This window comes from Lagopus leucura, unplaced genomic scaffold (genome assembly GCF_019238085.1).
Source record: "Lagopus leucura isolate 7727_CA_CO unplaced genomic scaffold, USGS_WTPT01 Super-Scaffold_100002, whole genome shotgun sequence".
NCBI classification, from domain to species: Eukaryota; Metazoa; Chordata; class Aves; order Galliformes; family Phasianidae; genus Lagopus; species Lagopus leucura.
Window position 1 is genome coordinate 68159673 of NW_024962263.1, and position 20640 is coordinate 68180312.

The 20640-nt window shown below is 38.3% G+C and overlaps 1 protein-coding gene across 1 annotated transcript; it reads left to right on the top strand.

The window, feature by feature from the left end:
* The first annotated feature begins 2072 nt into the window (after positions 1-2072).
* Positions 2073-19232, top strand: CIBAR1 (CBY1 interacting BAR domain containing 1). The gene is made up of 9 exons (XM_042869767.1): positions 2073-2239; positions 3451-3685; positions 4582-4650; positions 9098-9199; positions 11545-11550; positions 13385-13489; positions 14419-14532; positions 15694-15813; positions 19052-19232. Exons 1-9 carry the CDS (start codon positions 2073-2075, stop codon positions 19127-19129), a joined length of 996 nt encoding a protein of 331 aa, XP_042725701.1. The 3' UTR covers positions 19130-19232.
* The last annotated feature ends 1408 nt before the right edge of the window (positions 19233-20640 follow it).

Here is a 20640-nt window from a genome sequence, read left to right on the forward strand (position 1 = left end):
ATGGATTACAGAAGGTTATACCTGCCTACGGCTATTAGCCTGAGGAAATGATGTTTTGCTGGGTTTTTTTAATTACGTTGTCATATTTTTCTGTAACAAACTGATTTTTAATTATGATATTTGGAACTTAGAATTAGAGTTGTACATTAGGGAAAACTGGTTTGCAGAAACTGCCTCTTGTTCCTGAGAAAAAAACAGAGAAGATGGTGTAGTTCCTGCCTTAAATAAGAGAACTGTGGACCCAAACTTGTGGAATTAGAGGAAAAGAAGAAATGCTGCAGTAGAAGAAAGGTCTTGAAATTATTAAATCCCAAAGTATAAACCCCAATCCATTATAAGCTAAATGCATATGTTAAAATTAATGTTATTTGACATACAAGATATACAGTGATTGCCCTTCTATGCAAATAATAGGATTGGACAGCATAGGAAGAGGTGAAAATGAAAAATTATTGAAAATAATAATTAAATATTGTAAAAAATATTCTAAAGATACAAACTGTGATAGCAGAAAAGTCACACAAACACACACACAGCTCTCAGTTACAGAGACTCCTTCACAGAAATGTGCATGGATGAGCCTCCAGACTCATGTGGATCCATTTGGAATTACTATGCCATATATGCAACATTAATGAATTTAAATGAGCAACTAGATAAATTCATTCAAAATTCAAAATTCAGTCCAGTAGAGGGGTTCTAACTTATCAATGGCTGCAGAGTTCCCTGAATACTACAGAATAAATTCTGTCCCAACCTGTGTGCTTGAAGTTACCCCAGAATCATGTACATCATGTTTTTTATACCTAGCTATGACAGACAATTTTTCACTGCTGCTGCAGACAGCTGGAGTTTTATACTATTTTTCAGTATGAAAGTACACGGAATTTACTTGAGTTCCTTTTGAGGGGAGAAGTTGCAGGGAGATTTCACATTGAGAGCATGCCTAAACTGATACCACAGTATAAACAGACATCATCATAAACCCTGTTAGTTGCTTATGCTCCGGAGAAATATTGGAAAACACTGCCAATTGGATATTTCAAAGCTTTCTTATCTTTAGAATTTGCCATTTGTAAGATATCATCATCTTTAGTATGTTATTCTAGAAACTTACTTAGAGGTAATAAGCAGGAAATTGGGCATTATTTTCAACATCATAATTACTTCTAAATGATAGCACAAAAATATTTTTCCATTCCGTGATTTATGCAGCTTGTGCTCTTGTGTGCACTCTGATGACTCAAAACTTCAACAGGCCCTCATGACATTAAAGTAATTCTTTTCAACCTTGTATGTGCAGCTGGAGCTGCTAGGCCATACATTTAGGACTATCTGTAGCATCATGTTAAGCAAAATTATGTGCAAAATCAGCATATACAAATTACATTTTTAACTGTCTATGCAAGTCCTATACTTCAGAATTAAAGTAGATTTAGTTTGCAGTAGCTGAAAATAAACTGTCATTGCTCTTTTGTGTCTTGTTCTATTGACAACCACTTCTTTGGTTTTAATGGTAGCTTTTCCTTATTTTCGAAGTATTTTACCTTATCATTAAGTGTCGGTTTCTGTCTCTCATTGGCTCCTAATTTGAAAATGAAGTAACTCTGTATTTTCCCTTAGAATGTAGCACTTTACACAGTGGCATTCTGCTTTCCTGGGTGGCAATTTGAAATAGGCTTTAGGTAACAGAACACGTTTTCAACTTTCAGACTTCAGTGCAACAGAACCAGGTCAGAATTTGTGAGCTAAAGGTCCTGCTGGAGTACAAGGGCTATTGAGCAGACAGGACATCTGCAGGAAATCGGGAGACTGAAGACATCAAGACCAATGCTTTGTGCTTAGGTATATAAAAGCAAGAAGCGTAAAAGCTGGAGACGGGGGTGAGTGGGGGAGAACATGTGACAGGATAAGCCTTGCTCTGTTATGTCAATTGCCTGTACTCAGGATAAACTGCTCAGACTTAACTGGACCTATGTAGAGGAACGAGGACAAAAAGCAGCACAGTAATTCGGCTGTAATTGCGCGTAATCAAAAGGCTTACGCGTGATGAATTCAAAAATTGTTACAGGATGGAACGGGGAGCGACGCCTTCCCTCAGCAGACCCCCGCCATCCCGGGGCGGGGCGGAGGGCGGGCGATGGTTGGTGTCCAAGGAAACCGAGCGCACGCCGAGCCCGCCTCCTTCCCGCCGGGCCGCCGCCGCCATGATGATGCTGGGCCGCGGGCTGGACGCCAGGTAACGGCGGGCGGGGCTGGGCTCGGGGCTGCGGGAGGGGAAAGGAGAGGTCCCGGGCCCCGTGGGTGGGCGGCTGAGGCCTGGTTGCGGGAGTAACCGCGCACCGCTGGAGCTCTCCGCCCGTCTCTCCCCGCTTGGCCGGGCTGGGTGAAGGCCCCGGTTCGGTCGCGGTGCCGGGGATGGGACCGGGAGCCCGCCTCGCTGCTGCTCCCAGCCGCCTTGCGGAGTGCGCACTGCTCTGGGCTGTTATGCTCACCTCGTAGTCGGGCGGTAAGTTTGCGATTGCCTCCATGTGGTCTTGAAGAACCAGTTAAGAGGGGAACAAAATAAATACAAGCACAAAACTTATCGCGCCCTCCTTTAAGGAAACGGCGTGTTTCGTGTCCCAAACCGTTAGCTGCGGGAGCGCGGCGGCATTACGATTGCCAGAGGGGCGAGCAGCCGAGCCGAGGGCTGCCGCCGGGAATGGCACGTTTCTAAACGCCAGGCCTTCAGAGAGGTGGGAAAGGAGAGGCACAGGGTGGAAGCTTTGCTATGCAGCTGTTTCTGTGCTCAAGCATGTCCTGCGGGAACAAAGTAACTGGGATTTATTTTTTGTTCTAATGTATGAAAGCACGAGGTCTCCTTTGAAACGTATTTTAGATAGCTTGCTGTAAGCAGCCTGTTTTCTCCCTGTAGCAGTACTTTTTTTTTTTCTTCTGAAGAACATTTCCTTGAAGAAAGGCGTACTTTGTCTGAAGTGACTGCATGTCTGCTCAGTCTTAAAGTATTGGTTTTTTTCTCAATTTTCTGATTTGCCCACTGTTGCCCGATTCCTCCACCCTTCACCTGTCTGTATGGATTGCAGAGTGCTGCAGGAAGCCATGTAACCCTGTCTCGGTTGAGACCTGCAGATGTTATGTCAGTAACAGTAATCCTGAACTTTGTTGTTAAACAGCAGTAGGAAGGCTTCTGAGATGACTTTTGTGATTTGGGTTTTCCCCTATTGGATCAGTAAGTACGAATCCCGCTTTATTTTGTTAGTCCTAAGAACGTGTTCCATTAGAACACTGTTAGAATGTTATGTTTTTAAGAGTAGGTCTGTGTTTAGCAGCGAAATGAGATATCCAAATCACGTATAAATTATTCACAGTATAATTACATGGTTTTTTATGCTGTATGTGTTGTAAACACTTTTCTCCGTCTTATTTTTCATTTTCTTTGGTATCTAGGGACAATCAAACTAGACAAATACAAGATGCTGTTTCAAATGTGGAAAAACATTTTGGCGAATTGTGCCAAATATTTGCTGGATATGTACGTAAAACTGCCAGACTACGAGACAAAGCAGATCTTCTAGTAAATGAAATATATGCATATGCAGCCACAGAGACACCAAACTTAAAAGTTGGACTGAAAAACTTTGCAGATGAATTTTCCAGACTTCAGGATTATCGCCAGGCAGAGGTACAAAATGAAAGCTGTACATGTTGCGTTTGCCATCTGAACTTTGCAGTTACTTATCTGTGATTAAAAGGGGAAAAATATGCTCTGTAATCAGAAGAGAAACATAGAAGAAACCACTTTTAAATGTATTAGTGCCAGAACAAGAGAAGCTGCCAAATCACTCATAGTTTATTGTGCTAATAACTTTAGTGAAAACTGCCTGTAATTAATCCTGCTGAAGTCAGTGGAACTGTGCATATGAATGCTCACAGAATTTGAGATAGAGCAAGTCTGCTACTGGTCTCAGATTTTGGATTACTATTTAAGGTTAATGAAGTGATGATTGTTTGTCTGATTAGTTGCTATGGAACTCAAGTCACAAAACATTTTCCTTTAGCTGAATTTGTGCAGTTCAGAAGAGAATCTTTCACTCTGACTGCCAGTCTCAGGTGCTGTTGGGGACCACTTTAGGTATCTGTAAGGCTGTAATTCAGTGCTTCCCATACGAACTCGGACAACACGTATCAGTACGGTCACAGTTCTGCTGGATGCATTGAGAGTGGTTTGTGCCACCGGTGAATCTTTAGGTGCAGAACTGTCACTGTTACAGTCAAATGGTAATTTATTAAATGCTTTTGAAATGCTGAGATTTGAAAGAATTAATTTACATTTACTTGATCAAAACAAATTTTGGTGTGCATATCTATTCTTCAGGAGGGCATCTAAATAGGAATTTTGTAGTTCTGTATCTTTCATGGTGTACACAGAACTGGGTTTTTAAGAAGTAATAAGAAATCCAAGGAGGTGGATTGTCTAATAGGGTTGGTTGTTTTTTGTTTGTTTGTTTTAAGCTTTAACCTTGTTTCTGCACACTATGCATGCAGATGATTTGAGCAGCCTCATGTTATCTTTTATAGGTTGACAGGCTTGAAGCCAAAGTTGTTGAACCTCTGAAAAGTTATGGGACTATAGTGAAACTGAAAAGGGTAAGTCAGATGTGCTTTCTCTCACAAAGTATGCTGTCTTCTGGCCACTCCATTGAAAATTTCTACTTTGTGATGAGGGAGTGGTGTGTGTGTGTGTGTGTGTGTGTGTTGCACTCACCAGTGAGAATGCATCTGAATTGAAGCTATTTACATGATGGAGGAAAAAATGTTTGTGAGGTCAAGGATATTCCAGATCTTGGATCCCACACAAATGCTTTAAAAAAAGAATAGTGGATAGTGAGAGGCTTCCTGAGTGGTGCAAATTCAGTTGGAAGATGTTTTATTTAAAGTAATGCCATTTTGTGTTATTATTCAGACTTCCAAAAGGTGAACTGCATCTATTGCTTTTGTCTCTCAGTCATATATGTGCTGGATTTAAAGCTTCTCTAACTCAGAATTGCATTCTGTTTTGATGCCTATTACATAGAAAACCTTTTCTGAAACTGACCAGTAGGTAGCGGTGTGAATCTATCTCCATCCTATGATTTCATCAGGATGGCTATGAAGATATACAGATAATGAGATCTCTTCATCCCCTACATTCTGGAAACAGTGTATATAAGGGTTCAAAATATTCCCACAAAATAGCTGTAAATTTCTTTCCCCCTTGTGGGATAGCTGGCTTCCCCTGAACAATGAAATTTCAGTGTGCAGTTACTGACTGAGGATGAAAGCAAATTCTCTGTGATACTTGTACATACATGTATTACATAGAGGTTACCTTCTGCCTGTAAACAAATCTGTAATTGATGTGTATATCTTTATCATAGTCTATGTAAACAGAAAAGTCAAGTGGTGAATACTAGTAGATGGTGTCTTATGTACCAAAATCTCAAAGTGTTTTCATAATGGTTAATTTGAGCACACTGTGGCATTGCATCTCAGACTGCAGTATTTTTTCATGCATTTTTGTTCTTGTATCACTTTCATATGGTAAAGAATCAAGCGCAGCGTTTGCTATGCTGTATAGCTTTCTCTTGGCACGATGAAGGTATATCCTGCACTCAGGTGGCCTTTGAAAAGGCAGTAAACTATGGGGTCTGGATCCTAGAGTTTAATAGCTAAATAGTCACAGTGAAGCACAGTTGGTGAGACCTAGAACTTGACTGAGTATTGTAAATTCAGTTGTAAATACTGAAGGTGAGAGACCAATTCCTTTGCATTGTTAACACGGACATGAGGAGACATGCAGAACACTGCACCAGTTCTTGGGAAGCATTGAAATACTGCCTTGAGGCGTCCTGTGTTGCTATGACAGCCAGTACTTGCTGGGTGTGGAACCAGCTGAAGCCAGGTCATGCCTTGGCACAACCAACAGCATTTCCTGTCATCTTTGCCACTCAATGCTATAAAGCATTACATAATGTTTATCTTTGCTACAATGAGGAGTCCAGGAGCATTGCTGAAGTGTAACTGGCATGCATCAAGATACTTTTGAAGTAAGAGAGATGTTACTAAAAATGTAGGCCATCGATTTATTTTTTTTTCCTGCTAATTTTTAAAGACTTTGGTTGAAACTTCGCCTCGCTGGTCTTTTATCATCTTCAAACAGTCAGATGTCTTTTAATGATAAAACAAAGTTTGTCACTCATGTAAAACTAGCACAGGGTGCTGGCTATAGGACCACTTCACCTTCACTGGTTAAATAAACCTGGCATAATGTATCATTGTATCACCCTTTTTTAAAAGGGTGGTTTTTTTATTGAATCTGTTCAATTGTATACACAAACTACTTTTGTGCCATATCTAAAAATAACTAGCTATTTCTTATGATAATAAATGCTTTAAAGAGACTGAGGTCAATCAGAGTACATTCATCTTTTAACTGCTAATGCAGTAAAATTGTTTGAATGAGGTGTTTACACTTTTACTATCTTGAGTAGACATTTGGGGCAGAGTTTGGCAGCCACCATGGAAGCTAGTTTAGTGGTCTTGGCCTGCAGTGCAGCTTCAGTTTAGGATTTGTTTCTGTTTTGCTGTTCTACACATCAGTCTTCATTTTCTTTTTGGCAACTCTCTTCCTGGTTCCTTTTCTCTGTATAAAAGAGGACATCATAAAGTCAAGGTGATCCACCTGTAGGAGAAAGAACTGGTTTGCTTTAATAACTTCACAGGGACTAAAGCAGGTGACAGTAGAGTGATGGGGATCTGCCAGTTCTCTGGTGGCTGTAGCTGTACTTCTGTGTGGTTTGAAATGAGATGGCTGAACAGTCTTAATGTTTCTTAAATTCACGGCTTAATCCAGAGGAACTATGAACAATTTAATATTCTGTATGTCTCCTTTATCTCACTGGTGATTACATTCCATCCCATTTCCCATTGGATGCAATTAAAGCATGTTTTTCAAGAACACATCCAGTCTGGGTCTGCAGACACTGGAGGAGTGCGTATGACTGTCTGTAATATTTAATGAGTGGTTTGCTGAGGTTTGTGGTGTTGTGCTTTAAATGAAACATTTTTCCAACTCTTTGGTGCCTGTTCTATCTTCCACTGAGATTAGAGAGCTCTATGATATTTATTTATTTATTTATTTTCTGGATGAAGGTATTTAGATGCTAATAAAAACCAATTTTTCATTGGTAAGCTAATATTTAGACTCCTAATTCTTTCATCATACTAACATTATTCCCCTCTTTTGAATATTTATATGGCTGTTCTCCCTTTTCAGTTTTCAAACATCTCAGGTAAAATATGTATGTAAATACATACACGTACATCCAAAATGTCAATATATCACTACCACAGCATCACCAAATCTTTGTCAGTCTCTGGCTAGCACAGGAAAAAAAGAAAAAAAAGTTTGGCTGTTCTTGCCACTGGGAACAGAAGTGGGGAAAGGAACAGTACAGTCAGCCCCAGCCCCTTTTAGACATTTCCAAAGCCATTGTGTGCTAGAAAAAAAATACTGAATTTTATAATGGTAAGTAATGTTTTTCCTCCCATTCTGAAGTGTACTAGGATGAAGGTCAGAGCCTTTTTTGAGCCAAGTGTTAAATTCATCTGAGTGATTCAAATGGCCCTTAACAGTCACTGCTGGAAAAAGTGCCCAGTCCTGTTACACACTAATAGCAGACATTCAGCTGTTATTGTTAGATACAAAACGGCCCTGCTCTATGGCAGAAATAAGTATCTTTTTGCCTCTTCTCTTTTTGTACTTTTAATTTAAAATGTAAAGCATCAAAAAAGCTCTTTTTTTTATTATAGTTGCTTGATTTTCACAAAGGAGAAAGCCATTTCCAGCTGTCTTTCAGATGGCATTAATTTGCTGTGACTTCCTTTTGCAAGAACAGAAGCAAAGTTAGTTTTGATACTCTAAAGGAGTGGTTGTTTTTATTACGACAAACCGGCTCTGTCTGTGTTCTCTGAAGACAATGCAAAATGACAGTCATATACACAAAGACACATAAATTGCAATAAGGATAGAAAGTAGGAGGAAACTGCACATTGTGATGCTGACTCAGTTACAGGCTTATTATTGAAGAAACACACAGTACTTCATCAGCCTTTACTGTATCATGGAGGTGGAATTATACTGGGGGGAAGAGGGCAGGACTTCATAGAAGGGAAAGTAGCAACAGGACAAGGGGAAATGCTCTAAACTAGAGGAGGGTAGATTGAGACTAGATACCAGGAAGAAATTCTTTACTGTGAGAGTGGTGAGACACTGGAACAGGTTGCCCAGTGAGGCTGTGGATGCCCCTCCCTGGAAGCATCCAAGGCCAGGCTGTGAGCAACCTGGTCTACAGGGAGGTGTCCCTGCCTATAGCAGGGGGTTGGAACTGCATGATCTTAAAGGTCTCTTCCAACCCAAACTGTTCTATGACTTTATGATTCTGTGATCAACAAGTTTTATCTTTTCCAGTTCCATCATTACTAGGATGTACTTTATTCCAAATGTAACTAAGCACTTTACTGCATGTACGAATATGCAGTTAGTTGACCATTTCGGCCACAAATTTTCTATGTCATCTTAAGTTCTTTATAACAGTTTTCTTCTTAACTTGTATTTTGAGCCTACTGCTGCCTGGTGTTTTTTTGTTGTTGTTTGGTTGCTTTTGTTTGTTGTTCTTCTTACTGATTTCTTAGATGTTGCTTTTTAGTTCCAGATGTCAACTTGATTCCATTGCTCAAATAGAATGGATTTCTTACTGCTTTGAGGATTTCAGCTTTTGACTGCCTACTGTACTTTCTCCAAAAAGTCATACGTTTCTTTGCTTTTTAAATTATAGTGTGCATTATGTAGAGTTGTGCAAGGTGCCAAACTCTCTTGTTCCCCATTGCCTTCTTTTTCAGGGCAACATTTAATAGGAGATAAGCTCAGTAAAACACAGTTTAGTTTAAACCAGAAGTTTTATTTATGTTTTCCAGGGAACCCTCTTATGATAAAACGTATATTTCATATTTTCCTAAATCTGTTTCAACGTGTCTAAAATATCTTTATTTCCAGGACGATCTTAAAGCAACTTTAACAGCAAAGAATCGAGAAGCCAAGCAATTATCTCAGCTGGAAAAGACACGTCAGCGGAATCCATCGGATCGACACATTATTGTATCCTGTATTTCTAATTACAATAAGATTTTATTTTTAAATTTTCCAGTACTTAAAGTATTTAGAAGGTATTTAGAAAGTAATAGAATGCTTTTTAGAAAGACTATTTGGGATATTGATTTTTAGAGGACCTATGTTGATTTTGGATCTAAGCAACTTTTCTTAAACTTGGTAATTATAAGTTATTATTGCTATAATAACATAGCATATAATAGTTGCTTTGTTATCAGATCTCTTTTTGATTAAAAAAAAAAACTGAGGCAGATGATGCATTTATGCAGGAGAGGTAAGCATAGATTACATTTGGAGTACTGATGGGCTTTGAAAATAAGTAGATACTTTTTTTACATCTGTGCAGTTTTTGCTTTCCTTTCCCCTAATTTTGGTAGTTCTGCTTCCTTGTCACTGAGCAGGATATGAATGTTCTCTAGCTATGAGATGATGTGTTATCAGAAAAGTTGCAATTCTGCTAGTTGTGGTCAAGTCATACCGCTCATTCTCTGAAGAGACCAGTGACCCTTCCCAGTATATTCCAGGGAAAAATCGAGCCTCTAATTGAATTTCTATTAAAATTTTATAGTAGTTTCAAATTCTGTAACAATGAGAATCTAGAAAATAACAGAATAGAGATCTTAAAGGTAATCCTAGTTTGGTTTCTATGCACCTCTGTGTTATGACACAGCATTTAAGTTCATTTCCATGTCCTGTTTTTCTTGCACACTTGGAGTTGGACTCAGGGCTGCACAGTAAAACAGTGGTATCCTTTGTAGGATTTTGTCTACTTATTTCAGAAATTAAGACTTTTGTAGCAAGTGGGGCATGGTACTGCAGAAGGAGAAAAATAATTGCAATGGCCAAATGCCACCCAGGACAACCACATTCTGTTTTTCTCTGTGCTAAAGAATTTCTGTTTATTTCTAATGAAATCAACTAAACTAAGTGATGACTAATCAGATTCCTCGTGTGACACGTGGGAATCAGCAGTAGGACTGGAACTTGAGCTGTGATGTAGAGTTCTCCAGTGAGATTAAGATAGTAAATATTAACAGTAACACATTATCCCTACAGGGAAGATGTTGCTTTTTTCTTCTCTCTTGATTTAATTCCTATTTAATTTCACATATAGATTGCTGGCAACTAACGTGTTTCTTCTTCTCTCTTTGCACTTCCAAATGCCCTTGCATGGCCTACCTTCTTGTAACACCTGTGTTTTTGTACTTAAGATTTTGCCTGAAAGCTTAAGTCTATTTTCATATATACCCAAAGGCATATGCACACCAAACACCATGCATTTGCATTTAAAGTGATCAGCAAAAAATTTCTAAGAACTACTGGGAGTAGGAAAACATTGTGCAACTTGGTGGGGCTTCCATGCACCAGGAAGAGACTCGGCGCTCTAAACTGCCTTGAGACAGAAAAGAACACTGCAGTTGAGTAAGTTTTGTGGCAATGTGGCTATGACAAATTCTGGTGAGAGGTGGGTACAGTGCATTCGAGTGAGTGCAGACTGAAAAGAGCTTGTTTCCTTTTGCATGTCGTGTCTCATCTCAGTCTTTTCTATTGATGCCCTGCACAGTCTCTGTTGTTTAGTCTGTCTTTTGTGGTGCTGCAGTCAGCTTCTCCTCCACACTGCCCAGGACCAGCTAACGGTATTCAGAGCACTTGTTAGGAGAGCTTGGCTCCAATCCCTCACCCTCTTGCCAAAGAAAGAACATCTGTTTCATTTCAGTTGAGCTGGAATATGTTCAGTTACTTTTGAGGATGCGTGCAGGCCAGCTTTCAGATCTGTGAGGTTTCAGCATGCTCACTGATGATAGCACAGCTGTTAGGCTCCAGCAGTGGTTCTGTTCTTCATGCACAACTGTCATATTCCAGCAGCTAACAACTTTGGCCACAGATAGCAAAGGAGTTGTACTTGCTCCAGATTTTAAGTCCATCTTAGAAACCATGGGAGTAGCTCAGCTTAGCAAAGAAAACCTTGCCAAATTTCTTTCTATATAAAAATGCATCTTTAAAATCAAAACTTTTCCTGACATGGTCAACATAGGTTGTCTGAATTAATTTAAAAAACAAAAAGTAAATAACCTTCAGTCCAAGACAAACAGCTGTCCTGAAATACTTCAGCCTCGATGTCTGAATTCTGTAACAAATTGCAAGAAAGCTTTAACAAACTGTAAGTAATGTCTTGCAACAGGAAGCTTCAGGCAGTAACTCCTGCCAAGTAGGGAGAAGTTGTCAAATATCTGAGGTAAATGTTTCACAACATATAACATGTGGAACTGGAAACAGCTACTTTTATGGCTATTGGTTACTTTGCTATTTGTTTCCTTTACTATTACTTCCAGTCACAGGTGAGTGTTTCAGACAAGAAAATATCCAACCGCTGTTATGGAAACTATGCGGGTGCCTCAAGTTTGAACATTTCACTTTACAACAAAGGAATTTCCTTTTCCAAAGCTTCTGCACGTATCTGGCCAGTCTATTTAAGATGTCTCAAGAAGATACATTTGATCATCATAGATATAACATATGTATATTCATGTGTAATGGCTGCTTAGGCATAACAGCTGGCTTCGACAAAGGATGGCACTGTAGTATCTGAGAAAAGCACAAAATGTATTTTCTTACTCAGTTTTTCTCCTGTGCTTTGGACAAGATCAAGAAAGGGAAGTGAGCCTATGACCTGAGTCATACTATACTGGGCTACATTAAAGGAAGTGTGGGGCCTGAAGATCATGGAAGGTGATTGCTTACGTGGGACCCTACCTGGAGGTCTCCCCTGGGAGACCTTACAGTGGCTTTACAGTACTTGAAGTGGGGCCTACAGGAAAGATGGGTAGGAAATCTTTGTCAGGAAGTGTAGTGCTACAACAAGGGGTAGCACACTTAAACTAACAGAGAGTAGATTTAGATTAGACAGGAAGAAATTTTTTACTCAGAGAGTGATGAGGCACTGACACAGCCCAGAGAAGCTGTGGATGCCACATCCCTGAAGGCATTCAAGGCCATTTTGGCTGGGGCTATGGGCAGCCTGGTCTGGTGGGGAGCAGCCCTGACCTTGGTGGAGAGAGGTGTGACTGGGTGCTCTTTAAAGTCCCTTTTGACTCAAACTCTGATCACCACTAATTTTATATCCCAAGTAATGTCAGAATTATATCTGTGCAGACTTAGAACCATTGTGGTATGGAGATTGTCTGAAGTTGATAAGCTGGTAGTCTAAGCTTAGTAGATTTTGAAGAAAAGTGACAGAACATGCCTTATGTATATTTTCAATAGATAAGTAACAGTAAAAACTGGATCATAGAAATTGGGCTTGTGATGTCTGTTTCCATGCCTTAGCACTCACATTTAAGGAAAAAAAAGAAGTTCCTAAGGTACAGTTCAGAGAGATGTGAAGAATTCTACATCTTGATAAGATACGACTGTTTGTTGCATATACCATTTCCAAATGCCAAAACAGAACAGATTCCTAATGATACTCGCTGACCTAGTCTTTAAATAAGGACTTGACAAGTCTGTGATATTTGACCAGTAATTTATGGAAAATAAAGCAATTTTCAACCCAAATGTTGCAGCTTAAGTGCAAGCTCCTAGAACTTCACATCTTTTTTATTGTAATAGTACACAGTTCTCAGACTTTGGATTACTTAACCAGCTTCAATAATGTTAAAGCAGTACTGTGCACATAATACAGTTATGTCTAATTAAAATACTACAAAAAACTTTTAGGATATGTAATAAGAAAAGCTGCTTATGTATTAGGACTTGGTTTGTACAACCTTCTCGCCAGCGCCCTGTTTAAGGTATTTTTATAAAATAATTATATCAAATGTTTCTAATATAAAGTATTATAAAATAGATAAAATGCTTTTGGAGCTCAAAATGTTGCCTGCTCATCCACCACTCTGGCTTGTGCATTTCTACTCTCTCCATTATCAGCAGCTCTACTAGCAGGTGAGTATTAAGGAAGATGGCCAGGACAGTGAGACTTCCCTGACTGCCTGGAGTTCCTTTTACTTTTCATGTTTTGCATCAAAATCCCAACAGTATAAGAGACATCTTTATTGAAACTACAAACCCAGTAATCAGAAGTGTAGTATTTTGAAAAACAGGTTTCATAGCAATTATAACAAATAAATTTGTATCAAATATAGCACTAATTTCACCTTTGTGTTACTTCACCAGGCTGAAAGTGAATTGCAAAGAGCTTCACTGGATGCAACACGAACAACCCGGCAATTAGAGGAAACCATTGATAATTTTGAGAAGCAGAAAATAAAGGACATAAAAGTACGTGTGCTCCCATACCTGTAACACCACACTTTTCCTTGCATAACATTTACTATAGTTACTCTTCAGCAAGATTTACACCTGTACAAATACAAAACTTAGGATATTGAGAATTTCATAATCTAAACATCATGAGCTTTGTAACTTGAAAATTTATTTCTCCATGCTGGGATTTGTGTAGGCTAATGTAGTGCAGAAAGCACCAGAGCCTTACTGACTGCAAATAATCAAAGGTTTCATTTCCTTCTTAAATCTCAGACGTGAAGTAGCGTAAGTCCCAAAAACTACAGTAATTGAAAAGCATTTAAATTGTGTGATATAATAACAAAAATGAGATAGTTTTTATTAAGATTAAATAGGAACGAGTGATTAATAGGGACAGGGTTGGGGAGGGGAAAAGAAACAGAACAGTGATTTTTATTAGATATACGAAAAAAAAATTGTATTGAGTTCTGTATCACCCATTGAGAGTTATATATATAGTGTGTATATATATATATATATATATGAGAAAAACAGATAATTATCTGTAAGTTATAGATGTGTGTAAAGTTTACCACTGATTTGTTGAGTTAAAAAAAGATTCCTATCAATGCATAAGTAAGTCAGTGAACAGTTACGATTGGATTGTGAAGAAAATCATCTGAGCTTTTAGTGTGACGTTTTATTTACTCCTTATAACTCTTATCTTCAGTGTAGGAGTGCTTCCTCAGAATTTAGTATGAAATAATGACTGCTTAGATGACAGCCCAGCTAGTATTTACATGTAATTTCTGAAAACCAGGTCTGACCACTTGTTACAAGAATGTAGTAGGTACTGTGCAGTTATTTGTCTCATACAGATACCAAGTACAGAATTCAGTAGTTCCTGGCACTTCAAATAGAAGTATTTATTGCATTAAGACAACTTTATTTTCATTTCCTTTTAGAACATATTTTCTGAATTTATAACTATTGAAATGTTATTCCATGGGAAAGCTTTAGAGATTTATACTGCTGCCTACCAAAATATCCAAAACATTGATGAAAATGAAGATTTAGAGGTAAGAGTGATGAAGGTTTGCTTTTCAATTTACTCGGTACAGAAAGACAGCTCTCACTCTTCAGCAGTATTTACGTCTCACGCACAAAACCCAACATTATTTTTCTGGTTCCCAGAACTTCTCATTTACACTAAGCCCCTTTTTTGCATTTCTCCAATGAGCGTGTAGGTTTATAAGCACAGAGAGTTTAGAAGCAGACAAGAACCATCCGGATCATCTAATGTTTCCCACAAAATACAGATGAGAGACTTTTCCAAAATTAATTGTTATTCCATGCTCAGCTATTCACAGTTTTTAAAGAACACCTTTGCAGGGAATTTTACAGAATAGATACACAGAAGAGAATGTTGCGCTACGCTGATAATTTAAAGACTATTCCATTAAAAATCTCTGCTTTTTGTTCCGAGTCCTGTTATTTTTTATCTTTCAGTTGCTTTACGTGAGGCTGTATGCTGTGGCAATTTTGTGCTGTTCTAGTTTCAGAATTAAAATGGTATATAACACCGCTTAAACAACCTTTAAGTCAGTATTTTACCTTTCACAACCAAGTTTCTAATCTCGTTTTGGAGTTCTTGTTAATCTCACAGCATGCACTTCCCATGAAAATCCTGACTTACCATAACTCTTACGTCTTCTTTCATGTTACTAATGAAGTTTTGCACAAATTTTTCTATTATTTTTCATATCAGGCTTAATTCTGTCATGTACTCTTTTTGGCTATTGGAAGGAGCTATTAAGTATAACGGATACTGTGTTCTCCCCTGTTCTATAAGAGTTTTCCAGAATTATTCTTGAATTGCACATTGCTCGAATGTTTCAACTGGAAAGCCTGAGAGTAGCTGCTGGGGTTGCTGTGTTGCTGGGATAGGTTAGCCTGAAACTGGCCATGTGGTAATGGGAAACCATTACAGTTTTTCCTTTGTAAATTCCTTCAGATATCCGACAAGTGGCTACTCTGACCACATAAATGTGCATAAGTTTCAAGTTGAGTAGGGTTGTTTCACTTCAGCTGAAAGCAATTACTCCAAACTGCAGTCAATATATCTATCTAGAGCAGAGTTAATTGTCCAGTGCTGCACTTTTATTAGCGTCAGGTTTGGTGGCAGTTAACTTGCAAGCTGTATCCTGGCATCAGTGTAACAGCTTTCTTCATCTGAACAGGTTTTTCGGAGTTCACTTTATCCACCAGACTATCAGTCTCGCTTAGACATAGTTCGTGCAAATTCCAAGTCCCCCCTGCAAAGAACTGGCTCCTTAAAATCTTCACTGAAGACAGTCCAGGTAAGAAAATTTAAATGTTAGATCACTGTATAGAGAGAATGTCTTAAGGAAAACCTTAGCCAATGTGAATGGACATTAATCCACTACCTTTAGTCAGTTTAGAAAAGTCAAAAAGTTTGGGCATGAAGATCATATTAACTTTTAAATAATGCAGCTTCAATTTTTTTTTTTTTTTTTTTTTAGGAAAAAATACAAAGTCATTTTAATTTTTAATTTTAATTTTAAGCAATGTTGTTTGCTTTTGAAACTGCCGTTTCCAGTGATACCATTTCTTTTATTAACAAACAGTGGCATCTTGCAGTGCAAAGACATAGGAGCTTCTTGGAAACAGAAGTGATGTTCTTTAAAAAACACTTGTGTATTACTAGTCAGTTTCCAAAGCCCAGTGTGAATTCCCTACCACATCCTGATTCAGACTAGTGATACCTCCTAGCAGCAAAGCAAAACTATGCCCAATACTCCAAAACTTCACAGCAGATGAGGTAAAGGAAGATGGTAAAAATTAGTGAAAAAACTGAACCAAGCATCACTGCTTCTGAACTGCTAACTTGCAAAAATCTCTGTTGTTTGCAACACTGAACTTGCAGTTATCATCACTAAATAACTATTTTTTTTATTGCTAAACTGATTGTTAGTAGTGTTTCAGTTACAGAGATGGCCAAATGTAAAATGTATGCATCCCACCTTTCCTCATTGGATAGCCATGCATTGGTAGTGTAACACTGGAAGGTTTTCTTGATTCCATACTCTGCATTACCCCTTCTCTGCTCTCAAAACTTAAAGGATCATTACAGTTGAGTTACTCTGTTGATCAAAGCGGGAGTTGTGCCATCTGAAACAATGAAAGCAAGCTGTGTTCCAGGGCACGATGGCCAACTTTGACTTTAGATAGGCTGCCCTTCCTCTTTAAACAAGCAAATTTCAGGTTCAAGTTATTTCAGAAATTGTTTAACCATTCCTTTTTGAAGACCAGAGAAAGCCATGAAAAATCCATTGCCACAATCCTTGAGAATTCCCTGCAGTGCCGTAAAACTTTATCAGCATTATGAAGTACTTGTAACTTCAGGTGAAACAGCTGTATGTTTGATCTGTGTTGAGAAAAATGGAAATCTGAATATATACGTGGTCAGAGATGGCACAGACTGTTTGGACTAACATGCAAGTTTACCTTTTCTCCCCAACCTCTCCTTTGGCTATGTATTTTAGCGTTTAATGTTCTCTCATTATTCTTATATCTGAGCGGAATGGGAAGTCACCTAGACCCAGAGGGGAAAATAATGCCATGTCACTGTTATGCAATGTATCCACAGAGGAGGATCCTACAGCTGGGAGGAAAAAAAAAAAAAAAAAGAAAAAGGTGGAATACGTTACTTAACACAGTCACTAGAGAGCAGTAAAGGGACGCAGACATCCCGTTCAGTACCTTCCAACTACACTGCTCTTTCTGGTTCTGCAAATACCGCGTAGCCATCAGCTCCTTGAATTGCACTAAGGGCTACAGTCTCTTAAAACCACCAGACATCTCGCTAGCAAATCATGCTGCTTTCAGGAAAACCTTCAGCTGACTGGCAAGATCTTTCTGTAGATCTTTCTCTCCTAAAGTTTTCCCAACTGTTTGATTTCACGCGTCATAGTAATCTATTACTGACCACAAGTTTGGAATTTTCGATCTAAAGCAATATAAGTAATACTAGTTTGTACAACAACACAGACTAATGCTGTAGGGAGGGGAAAAAAAGTCACTGCGTATCAGGTGGGATGAACTGTGCCTATAATAATACAGTATTTGTTTTTCAGAGGATTTAGCTCATAGCATCCTAGAATTAATTTCTAGTTCTGCAACTGGTTTTCTGCAGTTGTTTCTACATAGAAAATCAGAAGTGATCCTTAAGCATATAGCTAGATGTGATAGCCATTCTGTGGGCAGCAAAGTATTTTAACCATTGTTAGAAGTGTACACAGCAAGGTGTTTAACACTGTATGTGACTAGCAAGGAGAAAAAGCCAAAATTAGCAGGAAGTGGAAAGCAGCTTTTATTCAGAAACGTGATTTGAGCTCTCTTCTTTCTAGAGCATCTGAATTTCTTAAGACTTAATTTTCCAATCTTTTTTTAACCTATTGAAACAAAGCTACCTTAAGAGGCTCAATTTGCAGCACTCCGATTACAGATTGGCATTGTTGTCCTTCTTCTTTCACAGAATGAAAGATTGGTATTTTAGGCATTTAGACTCCATGCAGTTCTATCTAATGATTAACTCAATTTTCCTGTTACATTCAGAAATTTGTAACCAAGTATTTGTGTAGACCTAGATAATGCATTTTGTGTCAACCCAACTGAGGATTCTTCTGCTTTCATTGCTTTGATAGTTTACTTTTACGCACAAAAATACATACACAGCTGTACAAACTGTGACATTTCAAAAGTCAGAATAACCAGCTTTTAAAATAGGGTGTTGGAGGAAAAAAAAGTTTTGTCTTCAGTACTGAAGTTTGTAAGTTCAAGTGCATGTGAGAAAACTAAGGAAACAACGTTAGAGCAGCAGCTTCTCTCAGAGTACTGCCAAAACTAGAATCATCTTTCAAAAACACTCCAGATGACACAGACAGGTAGAGAGCTGTCTTTGTTGAGTTTAATGTTCCTTTATTTGAAGGGGGGAACAAACACCTGCACTCTACCTCAAATTTCAAATACTCCATATTTTGTGCAGAATCTATCTTTAACAGGATTGAGCTCTCCTTAGAAAAGAACTATTGATGGCAGAATCTTAAATCATTCTGATGGGAAAAATGTACTGGGAAAAATGTTCATATGTGAATCAAGACTTCTAGTCAGAAACGTCGTAGAGCAGCACAGTTCTGAGTTTCTCAGCTGACTGAAAAGATTTGATGTCTTCAAGATAAGATTATGCCCTAACACTCACCTTCAGCCTGCTCTCTACGCAGCCAGCCTAGCAAAGACCTGACTTAAAAATCAGCAGCATGTAATATTAATTCAATCAGTAGTTTTCCTTATCATATAAGTAGCTCTCAAGACTATGGGAATGTTAAGCTTTTAAGATTCATATGCTGTTTTTCTATTTTGTGCCTTATCTTTCTGTTGGCATTGTGCATTTTGCTGTAAGTTGCAGATTAAGGGATAAACGCCACCATCAATAAAACCATAAGAGTACTTTCAGTGCCAACAGAGAAGTTTTTGTTGTATGATTAGAAATATACTTATGTTGCATTTTCATTTCAGATTTCTAGCAGTACCACAAGGAAAAATGAAGAGGAAGAAGAAGAGGAGGAAGATGAAGAAGAGGAGGAAGAAATATAGATGCTAAGAACGAAGAGACGTAACTAAACTGTTATGTCTGAGTGTCTTAATTGAATGGCAAATAGAAAAGACATCTTTTTACATAAAGGTATTTATGTATTAATCAAGAACTTCACTGTGGTTGTATTTTTAAAAATTGCAACAGGAGTGAGAGTTAGTACTAATGGTAAAGTGTACAGACAACAAATGATGTTTCAAAGAATGGAATGTTAACTTGGTGAAAGTGGGCAGTTACAGTAGCTAGAAAATGAAAAATTTAAATATAACCCTGTATTAAACAGGCTCAGATGTTCTAATAGTGTAGTCATTCATTTAAGCTCAGATAGAATCATAGAATGGTTTGGGTTGGAATGGATCATTAAGATCACGTAGTTCCAACCCCCTGCTATAGGCAGGGACACCTCCCTCCAGACCAGGTTGCTCACAGCCCCATCCAGCCTGGCCTTGAATGCTTCCAGGGAGGGGGCATCCACAGCCTCACTGGGCAACCTGTTCCAGTGTCTCACCACCCTCACAGTAAATTTCTTCCTGTATCTAGCCTAAATCTACCCTCTTCCAGTTTAAAACCATTTCCTTTCATCCTGTTGCTACATGTCCTTATAAAAAGACATTCTAGCTTTGTAGCCCCCCTTCAGGTACTAGAACACAATGTTCAAGAAGTGCACTCAGCTGACAATTTTCTCATTCCTGAGACTTGACCTCTGATTCCATTCCACATACAGAATGAAGCATTCATGATTAAGGATCTAGCCCAGTATCTTCTTCCAGTACTGCATTGCTTGTATTTAAAAGTGCCTTCATACTGAATCCAGTTGACATTTTATATAGTTGACATTTTTTATGTTAGTTGAGATTCCCTATATATAGTTCAGTTTCATGTATTTAACTGGTTAAGTTACCATTTCCATCAAACATGTAAGAAATTACACATTATGAGTGTAATTTTCAACTTTTCTATTTGCTAAATGTATAAACGGATCTTCATAAATTCTATGAAAAATGAAGATTTTTTTTTAAAGTTTTTAAGGTATTTAGCATGTGTATAAATAAGAATTTAAACTTGTAACTGGGAAAACAGTTTCAAGTTAATAAACAAATACTCCCTCAGTTAAGGAAATAAACCATTAATATTGATGCTATCCTTTTTCACTGACATCAAGTGTGCAACTCACACCTGACAGAACAAGTATGTAAGTTTTGCCAAAAACTGCTGTGATAAAAATCTGAGTGAAAATGTTGCTATATGGGGTTCTGGTTAAAAACCCAGCCATTAGTTTTACAGCACAGTATAATCATTTAACTACTGCTGACAAGGAGTGCTAATGAACAAAAGCTAATGAACAAAAGTACCAAGATAACTGATGTCTTCGTTTCAACAGATAGGCACTTAGATATATATTTGTATCACATCAGGACCATCGCTGCCACCACTTTACCATTTCAGATTCAGTCAAGCACTGCTGTCCATTTCCTAAACAAATGGTTGTGGTTAATTTCATGACTGTACCAGT